At 42.1% G+C, this 13,945-nt stretch overlaps 1 protein-coding gene across 3 annotated transcripts in view; it reads right to left on the reverse strand.

The window, feature by feature from the left end:
* The window catches only part of TBXAS1 (thromboxane A synthase 1), a 242,626-nt gene that overhangs the window by 89,317 nt on the left and 139,364 nt on the right, over positions 1 to 13,945 (reverse strand). For all 3 annotated transcript variants that reach the window (XM_069807488.1, XM_069807487.1, XM_069807485.1), the window contains 3 exons: positions 10,963 to 11,079; positions 3,533 to 3,621; positions 917 to 1,065 (listed from right to left, as the gene is read on the reverse strand). In XM_069807488.1, the coding sequence (XP_069663589.1) occupies positions 917 to 1,065; positions 3,533 to 3,621; positions 10,963 to 11,079 (355 nt within the window). The remainder of the gene's footprint in view (positions 1 to 916; positions 1,066 to 3,532; positions 3,622 to 10,962; positions 11,080 to 13,945) is intronic.

Raw genomic sequence — 13,945 nt, forward strand, 5'->3', positions numbered from 1 at the left:
TTTCTGTCCCTTCAGAAATTAGTCACAAACCACACTTTGCAATCAGGTTAAACATTAACCCCAGGACATTTTGGATACACAACTCCAGAAGGAAGCAGTTCCTGTGCTGCTAGTGCAGGTGCAATCTGTAATGCCAGCAGGATCAGATGGGCACAGGAAACTTTGCCACTGTGCCACCTGACACTACTGCGTGCAGGTCTAGATTGCAAGATGGTAAAACCTCAGCAACCTCAATTATGCTGTGGCCTCCTCAGCTATGATTCTTACTGCCCTTGCATTAAGAAGGCCACCGTCACCATGAAGCCTTAGCTTTCATGCCCTAGAACTAAATCGCTTTATACCCCATTCTTGCATTCCCTATCTATTCACCTGAAAATAAATGCATTCTCTTAATGACAGCCTGTGCTGGCACTTATCATCTTTATTCTTTATAGCCATCAACCAGGCTGCTGCTGCTATTCAAATAAGAATTCAAAGGACTTACACTATCTGCTTATGCCCCTCCACCTCTTTTCTTTAGCGGATTATTAGCCCACTGCTGTTTATGGGTGGGATTTCAATCTCTACCAAGCAAACCAAGTGCACAAAAACTTTACTCTCAGACTCCAAAGGGCAGTTACTCTGTTTTAATGCAGAAGTGTATTAAAAGAGATACCATCCCAGAAACCTTCCGCTCAGATCAATCTGGAGCATTGCCTTCCCAGACTCTCAGTTTCTGGAGGATGTTGCATTAGTGGTGACAAGACCTGCAGAGCATATGGTGGAAACCTCAAGGGTATACTTGGCCTGTAGGTTGCACTCTGAACACCTTTGAAATAAAGTCTGCTATATATCTTCCTGCTCCAGCATGTTTTGCAATTTGAGAATAACTTAGAAAATTACCATAAAGAAGTAGGCAAAGGTAGACTATACTCACGGATTAGAATTAGGAGAGGCTTAAACAAAGACATTTGAAAGAATGTTCTGCAATTCCTAACGAAGGGGTCATCAGGATTCTTCTGAGAATCCACCTCAGTACCAAAAGCTACGCTACCAACGACATCCAAGGTAAAGCAGTTGTAACACCTGCATTGAGTTGAAGAATGATAAATCATTAGCTACAAAGTACATACCCATTAATATCTTGCTTCTACAAACATCACATAACATTAATTTTTGCTTCTGATTTTTTTTTTGCTTTTAGATTTGAGCTTTGCCAACAAGAGATGTTTCCATCATTCTGACAAATGCTGATGCTTAATAATGATCACCTTCTCTCTATCTACAAAATGAACATATTTTCATATAGCTCAATAATTCCACTAAAAATTTATTAAAAATAAAAACTTTCATTTGTTATTACCTAGAAATCAAATGTAACAGGTCAAAGATTCATAAGCATTTTCTTAGTATGCGTCCTAATAAAAGCGGTCATTCCTTTCTCGTTTTAAACTCCAGAAACCACATCTACTACCAGTCCAGTCTAAACTCTCAGTGACAAGACGTGCTTAAGTAAAATTTCCTGTTAAGGATTTCCTTCTTCTTCTTGATAGTTCCTTTGTAACGTAAAATTGTGGTCAAAAACAAGACGAACTGACACCACATGAAATCTGTATCTCTGCAGAGGAGCAGCAAATGCTTTGAGAACTACAAATGATCTGTGGACCATGATCTAGAAACTTCAGAACTTACTGAATCTCTCCCCACATATCTGACCATCTACCCAGTTGTCTCGCCATCTTTATTTCTGCTGGGCATTAGCAGCTATATTTAGTTTTGAGATAAATGGACTGAGAATGTAAAGCATCCTTGAAATATGCTTCTTCTCATCTGTGGTCAAGTCTGCAATGACTGTCCCTCTATGTTCCCTTACAAAAGCCTAATATCAAATTATGTGGTGTTATAACCTGAGTGAGCATGTATTAAGAGAAGGACAGGACTCAGGCCCAGTATCTCCTGTATATATATTGTGAAACAGCATTTCTAAACTGTGATCTTTGGGCACTGTCATTCTGATGACACCAGAAGAGATTTGGAAGATAACAACAATACTGCAAAGCTAAGTAACTTTGGGTTTTCAACTCCTACACACACACACAAAAAAAGCAGTATTAGAAGTTGAACTATTAAAACAGAGGGGCCCTGCAATAAAACAATAATTTCAGAAGCACTCGATCATCTACCTCTCCAAGGTACTGAAAAAGCTTAAAAACTAAATTTTGAGTTGTTAGTGAAACACAAAATGGCTAAAGACAACGAATGTACAAGATGTCAGAAAGTTGCAAATAGGGTATTTACATCCAAAAAATAGCTCCCAAGGCAATTCTGGGAAACTGCAGTACAATGAGAATTACATTTATCGATGTCAAACCTGCTGAAATGGTAGTATGATAAAACAACTGGAAGATCATATTCTGAGATGGTCAACACCATTCATTTATACTTTCAAAAGGTCTTTTCCAAAGTGCCTCTTGAGAGGTGGAACCTATCATGGATCAATAGCTAAAAGACCAGGCAAAGAAAAAGGACAAATGGAAAAAAGGGAAAAGCCTGGAAGGACTCAAAAGGTCAATTTTCATCAGAGCACTAGGCTAAGTGTAATGTATCTCAAGGTTTCATAGCATCTCTTCAGATGATTAATAAAGAGATCTCTGTGCACACACATACACTTCCATGCATACATACACATGTACTTGAAAAGAGACGGATTAATTGTGGCTAAATATCCATTTCTTTAGATGAAACAAAATTATTTGCACTGCTTCAGTTCGGGGGAAATCATGAAGAACTTCAGAGGGTGCTGGCCAACCCAGCAAATGAAGTGTATGCAAAATAGTCCCTATTAGAAAGAATGCATTTGAACTGCTCATATGCCGCACAGGGTCCTAGAAGAAATGCATCTGCTTAGAGAAGGGGCTAGACAGTGTTGTGAACAGTTCAGTGAAGACCTCTGATGAAAGAGCAACAAAAAAGATAATAGGATATTAAATGCATAACAAATGGGAGAAAGCACAATATGGAAAATATTAAAGTGTCATTTTATAAATCAGTGGCGCATTCTCATCTGGAGTACCGATCCCATCATTTCACAAAAGGCTAGCATGCCATTAGAAGGGGTTAGGAGGAATGTGGTAAGAATGATTAAGTGCTCAAAAAACCTCATATAAAAAAAGCAAGAGGGTGATGGACTAGAGGAATTTGATACTAGATCAATTCTTATATTTGTACATTATTGGCAGACTGTAGAGAGCAGACTGGACAGGGACTGATGCAGCTTTCCTTTCTGCTTCCAGCTGTTAAAACTTCATTAAACAACAGCTAGAAATACATTAGATGCTTTTTCCAAAATTACTTTTCAAGTATGCAATGGCTGCCCCCAGGAAGAAAAGGCATCTATCAGACACATCCTCTATTAAGCTATGATCTCCACTTACAAAAGCGAGGGAGGAAAAAAAATATCTTCTTTTATTCAGTAAGTGCATATTTAGTATAACTGCTGCTATTGACTTTTTTTTTTTAAATCTGCTGCTAATTTCTGGCACGTTGAACATACCTCTGGATATCAAAAGCTTTGCCAGAGTCTGCATAGACTTTCAAGTTACACAGCAGGACATCACAGGCCTGGTTTATTAGCGGTGTCATCTAGAAAGGAACACATTGTATTGTGAAAAACATTAAAATGTTAAAAACAAATAATCAATTATTCTAAATTAGTTTTATCCAGTAGATGAGATGGAGCTCTCAGGATCCTCTGCAGGTGTGGTCAGGCATAGGTGAGATGAAATGTTGGGACTGTCTGCTAAAAATAAACCTACACATTGCAGGGATGCCCTTCTCCAGCTCTGGGCCTAAATTACGAGAGGCCCTGTCGCTTACCTGACCTCTGGTTCTTGCCCATCTGTGGCTATATGCACAGAGAGCTATCAAGCAAAGACATCTCCCTCTCTTTTTAATCATTCCCTCTTCCAACTGATGATTTATCATTATCCACATTACATATAGGCTACATATGCTCCAGAAATAATATTTTCCATAGTCCCAAAGTCCTGTAAAGATATTAGCATCAGAGGCCCAGCATTTCCATCCTGCTGTCCCTCGGTTTGAGGGATTTAATGTGTACGTTAGAAAAGCACCATGTATACCACTACAAGTTGCTGAGGGCAAACTGCTATTGCTACCCGAGAAAAGGGTTTTCTGGAGTGGTGATGCCATTAAATGGACATTCACATGAATTTATTCAGCTAATGGCTCTTTCCAGTCACTGACATATGATAGTCAGGTAGACTTACCCATAGCCTGGCTGTAGCTAACAGTGCAATAGTCTTCTCTTTAGCACTTCATGGAAACCATGACATAGGCAACCATCAAGACCTCATTAAAGTCTCTCTCTCTTTAACTTTTTACATATGAAAGGCATCAGACACTTGCCTTGATTACACCTACTAGGGGGGCAGAGGAAGGGTGTAGCAGTAATCCAGCCATGACCTTAAAGGCATTATCTGCTATGGCTCTTTCTCGATATAGACTGCCGAGAGATCCTTACAGCCTACAATTTAATACCACAGTCTTGCCTCAACAATTATGCCAAGCATCAGCAGACATACGCACAGAAACCTGCTTTTCCTTCCTGAACAACCTCCTTCAGCATACGGATGTCAACAAACACGAGAACAGACTTGTCCTACTCTTCTGACATTCTTGTTACCAAAAAAGACTTACTGCAGCCTCTCAGCACACTCCGAGAGCTATGCAGCCTGCCCAGCCAAGTCCATTTTGCTTGGCACTTCTACCTCTGTGAAACTGGCATAACACTTTGTGCACAGGCACACTGCCATCCTAACACATGGGCAAGACTATACGCAGTCAAAAGGCCAACGCAGGAGCATCCAACATGTTTTCCAAAGGCAGAAGTCTGAGTCAAGAATGTGTCTAGCTGCTCTCGAGGTCCTGTTCCTATATGGGACGGAACAGGTTGTCGCTATTTCAGTTCAAAGCTGGATTGATTTGGGCTTTGCCACAGTCTCGCAAGACAATTCTAAAGCTGGATTAGTATTCAGTAAAAGTAGCTGGTATGTGTTTGGGAGGTGCACACCGTGTTATGTGGCAGGTTTTTTCCCCTTTTGGCTTTCTAAAGAAGGTCCCCTGCAGTGAGCTGCTTCTCAAATGGTTCAACAAAATTAACACATTTCTCTTCAATAGACTGAACCAGGGTGAAATGCTTTATAATCTCTGGGTCCAGCCCCTTGAATGAACTGAACCAGTCAAGGAGAACAAAATGAAAATCCATATTTTAACAGGTATGATGTTTCCTAAACAGATGGCGATCATTTCAGATTTTCCTTTTATTGCCTTATTTTCCCTTTTATTCTTCATCACATCACCAGACCTGCAACCACCCAGCTGGTTGCTATTGCTTTCCAACAGCTGGCAGAGATGGCAGGGGCATGTACGACTGGCCAGGGCATCTCACAACACCTCTGCACTTTGCACATTCCACCAGCCTTTCAAAATACTGTTGCAATTCATTTCTAGCCATAAGATCTTTTTATTAGCAAATCTAACCAGGAAAATGGGGAGGGGGGCACATGGATTTGATTTATTGCTAGCATGATAGGACAGAGTCATATCAATGAGACAATTATTTGCATATGAAAGCTATGGGGGATATCTACTCAGGAATCCTGGGTTTGGGTTTGGGTTTTTATTCCCCTGAGGGACATAAATTAGTCCAAGACTGCTAACTACAAAGACCACAGACTGAAACACTCTCAAATCCCTTAACACTTTAAACTCTTTGTTCAATTGTCAAGAAAAACAAAGTAGTGTTGGGGGAGGTGAACTATACCAAACTTTGAAAACCGGCATAGAAACAGGCATGTTGATCTGCATCGCCTTGGGTATCACTAACTTCCTATACATTATCATTTGCCAGTCAGAACATAAAAGCTGCGTAACCTGCCTGAGATTCAGTACTTGGTGGGTAAACAAACCCCAGCTGCTCTGTGTTCAGATTGGCTGAGAGTAACAGGATGAAGAAAAATCTAAACAATATGGTCCCTGTAAATATTTGATCTGCCAGTTATCTAATAGCAAGAGTAGCCCAGAGTCCAAATTTCTTTCTTTCTGCCAAAGAAGAGCATTTGGGGTTAGGGTTTTCATGATGCCAGGGGCTTTGCTGTATAAACCCTGCCAATATGCTATTTGGCGCATAACAACAATTAGTTTCTGATTCTGCTACGCACAGTGCATGGGGATGTTTGCACTGTTCAAAGGCATCAGAGTCACATTCCTCTAGTCAGATGCGGTCCTCAGTATTCACTATCATCACTCCCCTTACTATTAGCATCCAAACTATGAAGTAGAAGGCTGGGTCATATTCACTGCAGACAGACACATTGGAGACTTTACTGTTCGCATACAGTACGCAGAAGTCGCGTTGGGCCTCTTGTCTCACAAATGGGATGAAATATAAAGGAAGGAGAAGGAAAAAGGATACATCCCTAACGTCAGAATTGCTTCTGTACCAGATTTCAAGTCCCTGACTAAAACCAGGAAAAGAGCGGAGCATCAGGAAGATGTTTGTGAGAGGATTTGTCTTCATCACCTCATAGTGGGGCCCTGCTATCCACGGGCACAACTTACCAAAGTGAGCAACTCAACCAGACACTGACTTGTGGCTCAAGGATGTGCACATTTCACATATCAGCTTTTAAGTTAGTCATTTGCTTTGTCTTAGGTGAGCACACTTGCTTTGCTGAGTAACAATAATAATTTCCAGAGATCCTTCCAAAATGCCTCTGACCAATACGCACAAGCAGAGTAAGAGCAAATCAAGGAAACCTCAACGGTTGGACTGTCAGATCTTATGTTCTAGCGGGACCTGGAAGATCTACATGCCTGAGAGTGACACTAGAGGATTTTCCTGCACTGTTCTGCCATGTTATCACAAGTTCTGCTTTGTGTCTCCCTTCGTTTGAATGAAAATGCCTCAACACAAACTCCACTTCACAGGTTATTTAGGACAATGCTACATTATGCTGTGCTCTCTTCTTTAATTTTTGTGTTCTGTTTTGTTTTAATGGTTGGTTAATGGAGGAGACGATTCCCGGCATACTGATAGGAGATGACAAGACTACTGCAGCACCATCAGAATAAATAAAAATCAATAGGTTTTCTGCTGGTGTTGGCTGTAAAAGAGAGCAAAGCTATTTATCAAGTCTGACAAGGGGTCCAGAATTGCAGGATCATCACAGGCACCACAGCAAAAAGAAGAGGAACAAAATAAGAAATACTAAATAGGGAATCAAGATTGGTACAGCAAGATCACTAACATATCAGCTTGTTTCAATACATAATAGCTGTGGAGAGCATGACAGGAACACTGGGAAATGCATCTTTTACTTAAGGGCCTCGAGGTATTTTACTTCACCAATTCCTCATGAATTACATCTTGGAACAACTTTCATTGGTCGGTATTATTCCCATTTAACAGACGAAAGTTGTTTCATGCACAGAGAATTTAAGTAGCTTCTGCCAGATCACCCACAGGCAGTCAATGGCAGAGCTGGAAGTGAAACTTCTGGGGTCGACTGCCTCCTGTCTCTCATTTCTCATTCTTACTGCTCCCATAGCAATGCCACTACGAGGTCCATTCAGGGGTCTCACTGGAAAAAGCTTATTAACAGATCTGCTACCAGCTCCAGTGGCATCTCACGTGGGATGCCACCAAATCTTACTGCAGGATCAAGCTTAGAAGTCTATTGATTTATGCTATGCTCACCACTATAGTATTCGAATTTAATGTTATCCAGAGCCAAAATTTCCTTCAGTTGGAGTGGACTGCTTTACTAATCTTTACATACTCTTCAAAAAAAAGAAAATTACAAAGGGAGAACGCACAATGTATAGAAATCCATAAAAGCAACAGTAAAATGGTGCATAGCTTTTGAAGAGAAATTGAGATGACAGAGAGGGAAAACTGGAGAAAATACCACAAAATCTTGAAAAATGTTAGGAAAACAATTCTCTGCATACACGCAGCAATCACTACATGGGCTACCCAATAGCTCTATAATCTCTAGTTTCAGTTACTTGCTCATAACTCTGCAAACTTCAAAATTTCTGGGATCAGCTTTTCCTCATCTAGTGACTGGCTACTGGAGATTTTTGACAAACTAAGGGGAAATTCCTCAAGCTTAGTGAACTTCTTAGTGACACTACACTGCTTCCGTGGAGAGACAAGGACAAAGTGCGCCTCTGTCCTCAGCCACAGCAGCTAGATGCCTCTGTGAGGAATTGCCCGGTAAACCTTAGCAACAGGCATTAGCTCCGTCTTGCGTTTTGTCCTCCAGCAGCCAGGCCAAAGAGTGGATGACCGGCTTCTTGTTCTTGCTAGTGCTGAATCTGTCTTTTAGCCCAGTAGCAGATTCTTGTGTTTCTGAAACGGAGATATCAGGAACCTACGCTCAACTCTCTGGCCCTCTCTGCATCTTTTATCTGACGTGATTGCTATGGGGAGCACAAGCAGTTGTTAACATTTATTGTTCTGTCACAGGCTAATAGCTCCCAGTTCTCTCAGAGCATCCAGACAGACAAGTCTACGCTCAGAGTGGTACTAGGGGCTGCAGCATTCAAGGGGAACCACTCTTCAAAGGCACTCGGGAGGTCTGCAGTCTCTCCAGCATCACTGGGGAGTTTGCATAGGGGAACAAAGGCAAGGCAGACATCCAAAGTGAACAGAGAGGAAGACTTTGGTGGGGGGGGTTGTCAAAGCTCAGATCTCTGTGGCAAAGAAATCAATGGCTTAGGAGAAGAAATGTGTCTAGCAGTATTTATAAATATGTATAAAACAACATATCCAGGTTCTTGTGCAATAAATTAATACCAAAACTAGCTTATCTGTAACTCCTTTGAGGTAGAGAGGAAGAGTTTATTATAAACAGGATGTCTTCTACATAACTTTGAATACTCTGTAGTATGGCAAATACTAGAACATGGCATTTTTATTTCCATGCTGCTGTAGAGGTTCTGAGAGAGCACTAAATATGGGAGAGTTAAAAAGTGAGATCATAATTAATGAGCATTGATTTCCTTTGAGAAGAGTTGGTATGGCTTCTAAATCAAGCAACAGCAAGAGAAGCACATGGGTGAGAACTTAAGTTGCATTAACTTCAAATCCCAGGACTGTTCATGTATTTGTGTAGAAAATGAAATGCAGGGCTGAGGAGTGCATCCATTCAAAAGAGATTCTTAATGTCACATGGACTTACTGCAAGTGTCTCTGTGTAGGGATGGACCATCTTCTGATGAAGACATGGGACAGAGGCACAAAGTTGGGCCTTTCAGAGGGACCTTCCCCACCCCTCATTTTCCCACTTTCTGTGGACTGGGAGGAGAAAGTGACCATTTCCAGGTCACCCTGAGCCCACACGCAATCGCACCCCTTCCACAGAGTTTGGAAGAGGCAGCGCAGGGAAAGCTGATTATCAGGCTAAAAATAAAGATCCCAACTTTTGCATAGGAGACGGCTACCAGGCACTAGCCAGCCCCCCATTTTACCTGCTACTGCTATTCCTGCATTGCAGCTCCACCACCAAGCAGTGCAAAGTGAGCACCGTGACTTCTCGTCCCACCCTGGTTTAATCAGTCAAACCCTACAAACCCACGCAGGCCTGGCCCCAAAGTGCGATGCCCAAGGACTCCGCCTGCTCGCCCTCACCGCTCTCCTCAGTCAAGTCTGCCCGGCTGATGCTGGAAGAGGTTGCTCTCTGCAAATTGAGGGGAGCGCGGCTTTATCTTTTGTTAGTCTGCCAGCAAAGAGCCGATGACCTGCAGTAAGGCAGATTAATTTCTGCTAGGAAAATGCAAAACTCTCCTCTCCCCACCACGCCATGAGCAACTAATCGCTTGCATATTTAAACATCCTCGCCTCGCTAAAATTTCGTGATGGAGCCGGTGACAGAGCAAATGTCGGGGCGCATAACCAATGGCATTGTCAGTCGTGATTAATCAGCATCTCCGCCAGGCTGGCGGCCAATTAGAATTTACCATAATAAGGAGGTGACAGCCGGTGTTGCTAAGCGACCGCTGTCTATAGAGCTGGGAGAGCCAGACACATTTAGATGTTACTGTGGATTTCGACAGCGGCATGTCAAAACAACACAAGCGTCTGCCCAGTGGAAAATTTTACAACCCAGGACTGGGCACCGAAGTGAGGCATGGTTCCCTTTCAGAATAAAATACATAAAGGAAGAGTTGGGTTTTTGTTGTGGTTTTTTTTCTTTTTTTTCCCCTTGAAAGAAGACTTTAACCAGTCAATCATTTATCTGTGTTTAATTAAGAGATATCGTGTCACTGAAATAGGACTTTGTTACCGGGTAATGGGTTCCCATGGCTAAGTAAATGCTGAGACATTTATACAAAATTAGCAGCAGGTCAGCATGGAGACATTTATTTTCAGTCAGGGGTATTTATCTGGCAATGACATTCTGTTCCAGTGACTTATTTTATTATATGAAAGGATTAAAGAATAAAAGGGGGGGGGGAAGGAGATGGTGAAATGAAAATAGACTGACAGCAGTTCCCATGTTAACATGAGAGCTGCTGACTCTGCAAATCACAAAAAGCTATGTTCCAACTGGGAGCAATAACCTTTCCCGTACTTTAGCTTACTCCTAACAGGGTCGGGGGAGGAAGGTGTAAGGGTCCTTTTTGAGTTTGCTACACTATTATGGACAAACTGGCTTATATAGAGAAAGACGGAGGATCATATCTTCAGATGAGCTATTCTGATTTTCACCAGTCTATGAGATGGACCACACCATAAGTACGCTCTACTTCCATGTGCTCTTCAGGTCTAAATAAACTGGCACAAAGTAGCAGGTTTTACCTATTCTTAATATGGACCTATAAAAAGTAGATGCCTGCACAAAAGAAAACAATTATGTCTTCTAAAGTATGAAAGCAGCACTGTCTACACCTTACCTCTTTCAGTTTAGTACTGCTGAAGGCTGGGGTCAGGAGGCTCCGGACATACTTCCATCTGTCATCACGAAGACAAAGGATGCTGTCAAGCATTGGCTTGGAAATCAAGTTCGGCTTCTAAATCAAAAGAAAACATGATTCAGTTTTAACACAAATGCAACTAGAGCTACTCGAGACTCTGGAACTTGGAAAGATTGGCCATGAATGGAGTTGCACTGCTGTCCCACGACGAGAGAGGTTCGAATCAGTCCCAAACACCAAGCTAAACAGGGATGAGGCTGGAGAAAATTTCTCTTTTGCTGCATACATTTCCTCTTGGGCTTGTAAAAGCCCCAGGCTAGTCCAGTAACTCCTTGCTCAGGCTGTTCTGGTTCCGTCGTTCTTGGTGTTCTCCCGCGATTGTCAGTTCTCCTTTGCTGAACCCTGGCTTATTTCCCCCCTTTCTAAGGTGACTAGCAAGAGGACCTGTCAACACTCCCTCTCCATGTGACATGAGTGCCAACGCACTGCACGCGGGTGTTGGTGGGGGACACAATTTCTGGTGACAGCTGGTATGTCAGACTGTTACATGCATTTTAAAAGTCTTCAGAAAATATGCTGATTAGAAAGCAAGTCCCAGTCCTTAGTCTGTCTATAAGGAACACTCTCACTAAGAAGTTGTGGCCTGGGACTCTTACAGCTTCAGGAGTTGGTCAAACATAGTAGTTTAAAGCACTGCCCCATGAAGTTCTGTACCAAGATGACTGCTATGGATTTGCTACATTTTAATCCTCCCCCACCAACTAAGAAATCCCTATCCAGAGAACAGCGATATTCACCGAGGAGTAAAAAGATAAAAAAGATGAAAGAGGAAGCGTGTCAGAAAACAACACAATTACACCTGGAAGAGGTGTCAGGAGATGTCCAACCCCATAGCAGAATCTACTACAACGTATATTATTGCCAGAGGATGTTTCCTAGTTGTTCTTGAAGGCCTCCAACAACGGAGATTCAATAACTTCCCACGCAAACTCTTCCAGTGCTGGAAGTACCATTGCCTTTGCTGGAACTTAACGGTCTTTAGTTCTTTGTGCTATCACAGGCATAGAAAATAGGTTATTCTCTCCCTCCTTGCAGCAGCCCATGTGTACAGAAGGCTATTATAACCACTAATCATATTGCTGCTGTCTACCTCAAATAACACCAATTCACTCAATACATACTTATCAATAGTGGGAATGTTTGTTCAGTCTTGTTGCTGTCCCTCTGCACAGTCTTGTTGATTTACGTCTTTCTCAAGGTATAGTCCCCGTGACTTGACATGGTACTTAGACAAAGAAGGATTTTTTTTCATGCTTTCTGCAGGCTATATTCCTCTTTATTCACCCCAGAACACGACATACCACAGCATTACAATGTTGACTCGTGTACTGGCTTGTGGTTCCCTGCAACTCAGACTTTTTTTCTGAATAATTACTCCCTAGGAATTTATTCCCCAGCCTTTATCATTAAAGTTGGTTACTCCTAAGAGTCATATACAGAACATGTCCTTGTTGAACTGTGACCATTCTTTTTATGATTACTTCTCCAACTGATCAAGACCACTTTGAATTGCAGCCCTTTCTTTCATAGCATCTTTCATCCTTATCAGCTTAGTACCTTCTGTATAATTTGTTACCACTCAGTGCCATCATCTAACCCATTAACAAAAGTACACAATAGCACTTGCAAAGAAGCCACCTCTGGGATCCTCCCAGCTCATGCTTCCCTTCTGACAGTGGACTCTTCCCAAACACATTTTAAGTCATCTTCAAACAGTATTTCAGGTATTGTACAGCAATGTCCTCCAGACAAACCATCCTAAAGTTGGTGGGTGGGGGTGGAAGGTGTACACTTTTGTAGATATCAGGATGTACAGAGACACTTACTTGTGCATGCGAGATCTCGCACCCAGGCCCCTGCCTACCTGCCCAGGGTAGCAGTGGCAGTACAGTCCCCCATGTTATCAGTAGCAGCAGTATCCACTTTACTGGAAAAGACCCAAACAAACCGAAGACACTTCGGCCTTCCCAGTGTCATCTGTTGATCCCTTTCACCCTCTAACGTTTTCTTACAGGCTTTCTTTCATTACTAGTGTACATGAAAAATTAGTTCTTACCACCTGTTACACACCTGGATACTTTAATCTCATTTTGTGCCTCAAGACTTCTAATTCTCTTACCCCTACATGCTTTTTTCTTATCCTTGTTCTTGGAAATCTGACCTACTTCCCACCATAAAAAACCTTCTTCTCTTCAGGTGCCATGAAGAGCTGACAATTTAGCTACACTGGTCTTCTACTGCACTTCCTTAACTTTCCTCTTTATTGGAAGAGTTTGCACTTAATATCTTTTCTTTAAGGAGCTGCCAGCTCTCCTTAACACCTTTTTCCTTTACACTTGCCAGAATCTTGCTACACTGCATAAGCTTGTAAAATGCAGAAGCCTATTTTATATTGCAAACAGGCTAATGGGATAGTTTTACATTCTCAGCAACACCACCCCGTGTAGTAAACTAATGTCACTGAGCTGACACTACAGACCGGTTTTGAGCGAAGATGAGCTGTTTTCAAGTAGAATAGTACATAGCAGGATATTAAGCTGAAGGAAGAGACTGACTCAGTGTCCTGGTTTCAGCTGGGATAGAGTTAATTTTCTTTCTAGTAGCTGGTATAGTGTTACATTTTGGATTCAGTATGAGAATAAAGTTGATAACATGCTGATGTTTTCAGTTGTTCCTAAGTACTGTTTAGACTAAGTGAAGGATTTTTCAGCTTCTCATGCCTGGCCAGCAAGAAGGCTGGAGGGGCACAAGAAGCTGGGAGGGGACACAGCCAGGACAGCTGACCCAAATTGGCCAACGGGGTATTCCATACCACGGGACCTCATGCTCAGCATATAAAACTGGGGGGAGTTGGCCAGGGGGGCAGATCACTGCTCAGAAACTAACCGGGCATTGGTCAGCG

Source organism: Haliaeetus albicilla, chromosome 19, assembly GCF_947461875.1.
Source record: "Haliaeetus albicilla chromosome 19, bHalAlb1.1, whole genome shotgun sequence".
Lineage (NCBI taxonomy): Eukaryota > Metazoa > Chordata > Aves > Accipitriformes > Accipitridae > Haliaeetus > Haliaeetus albicilla.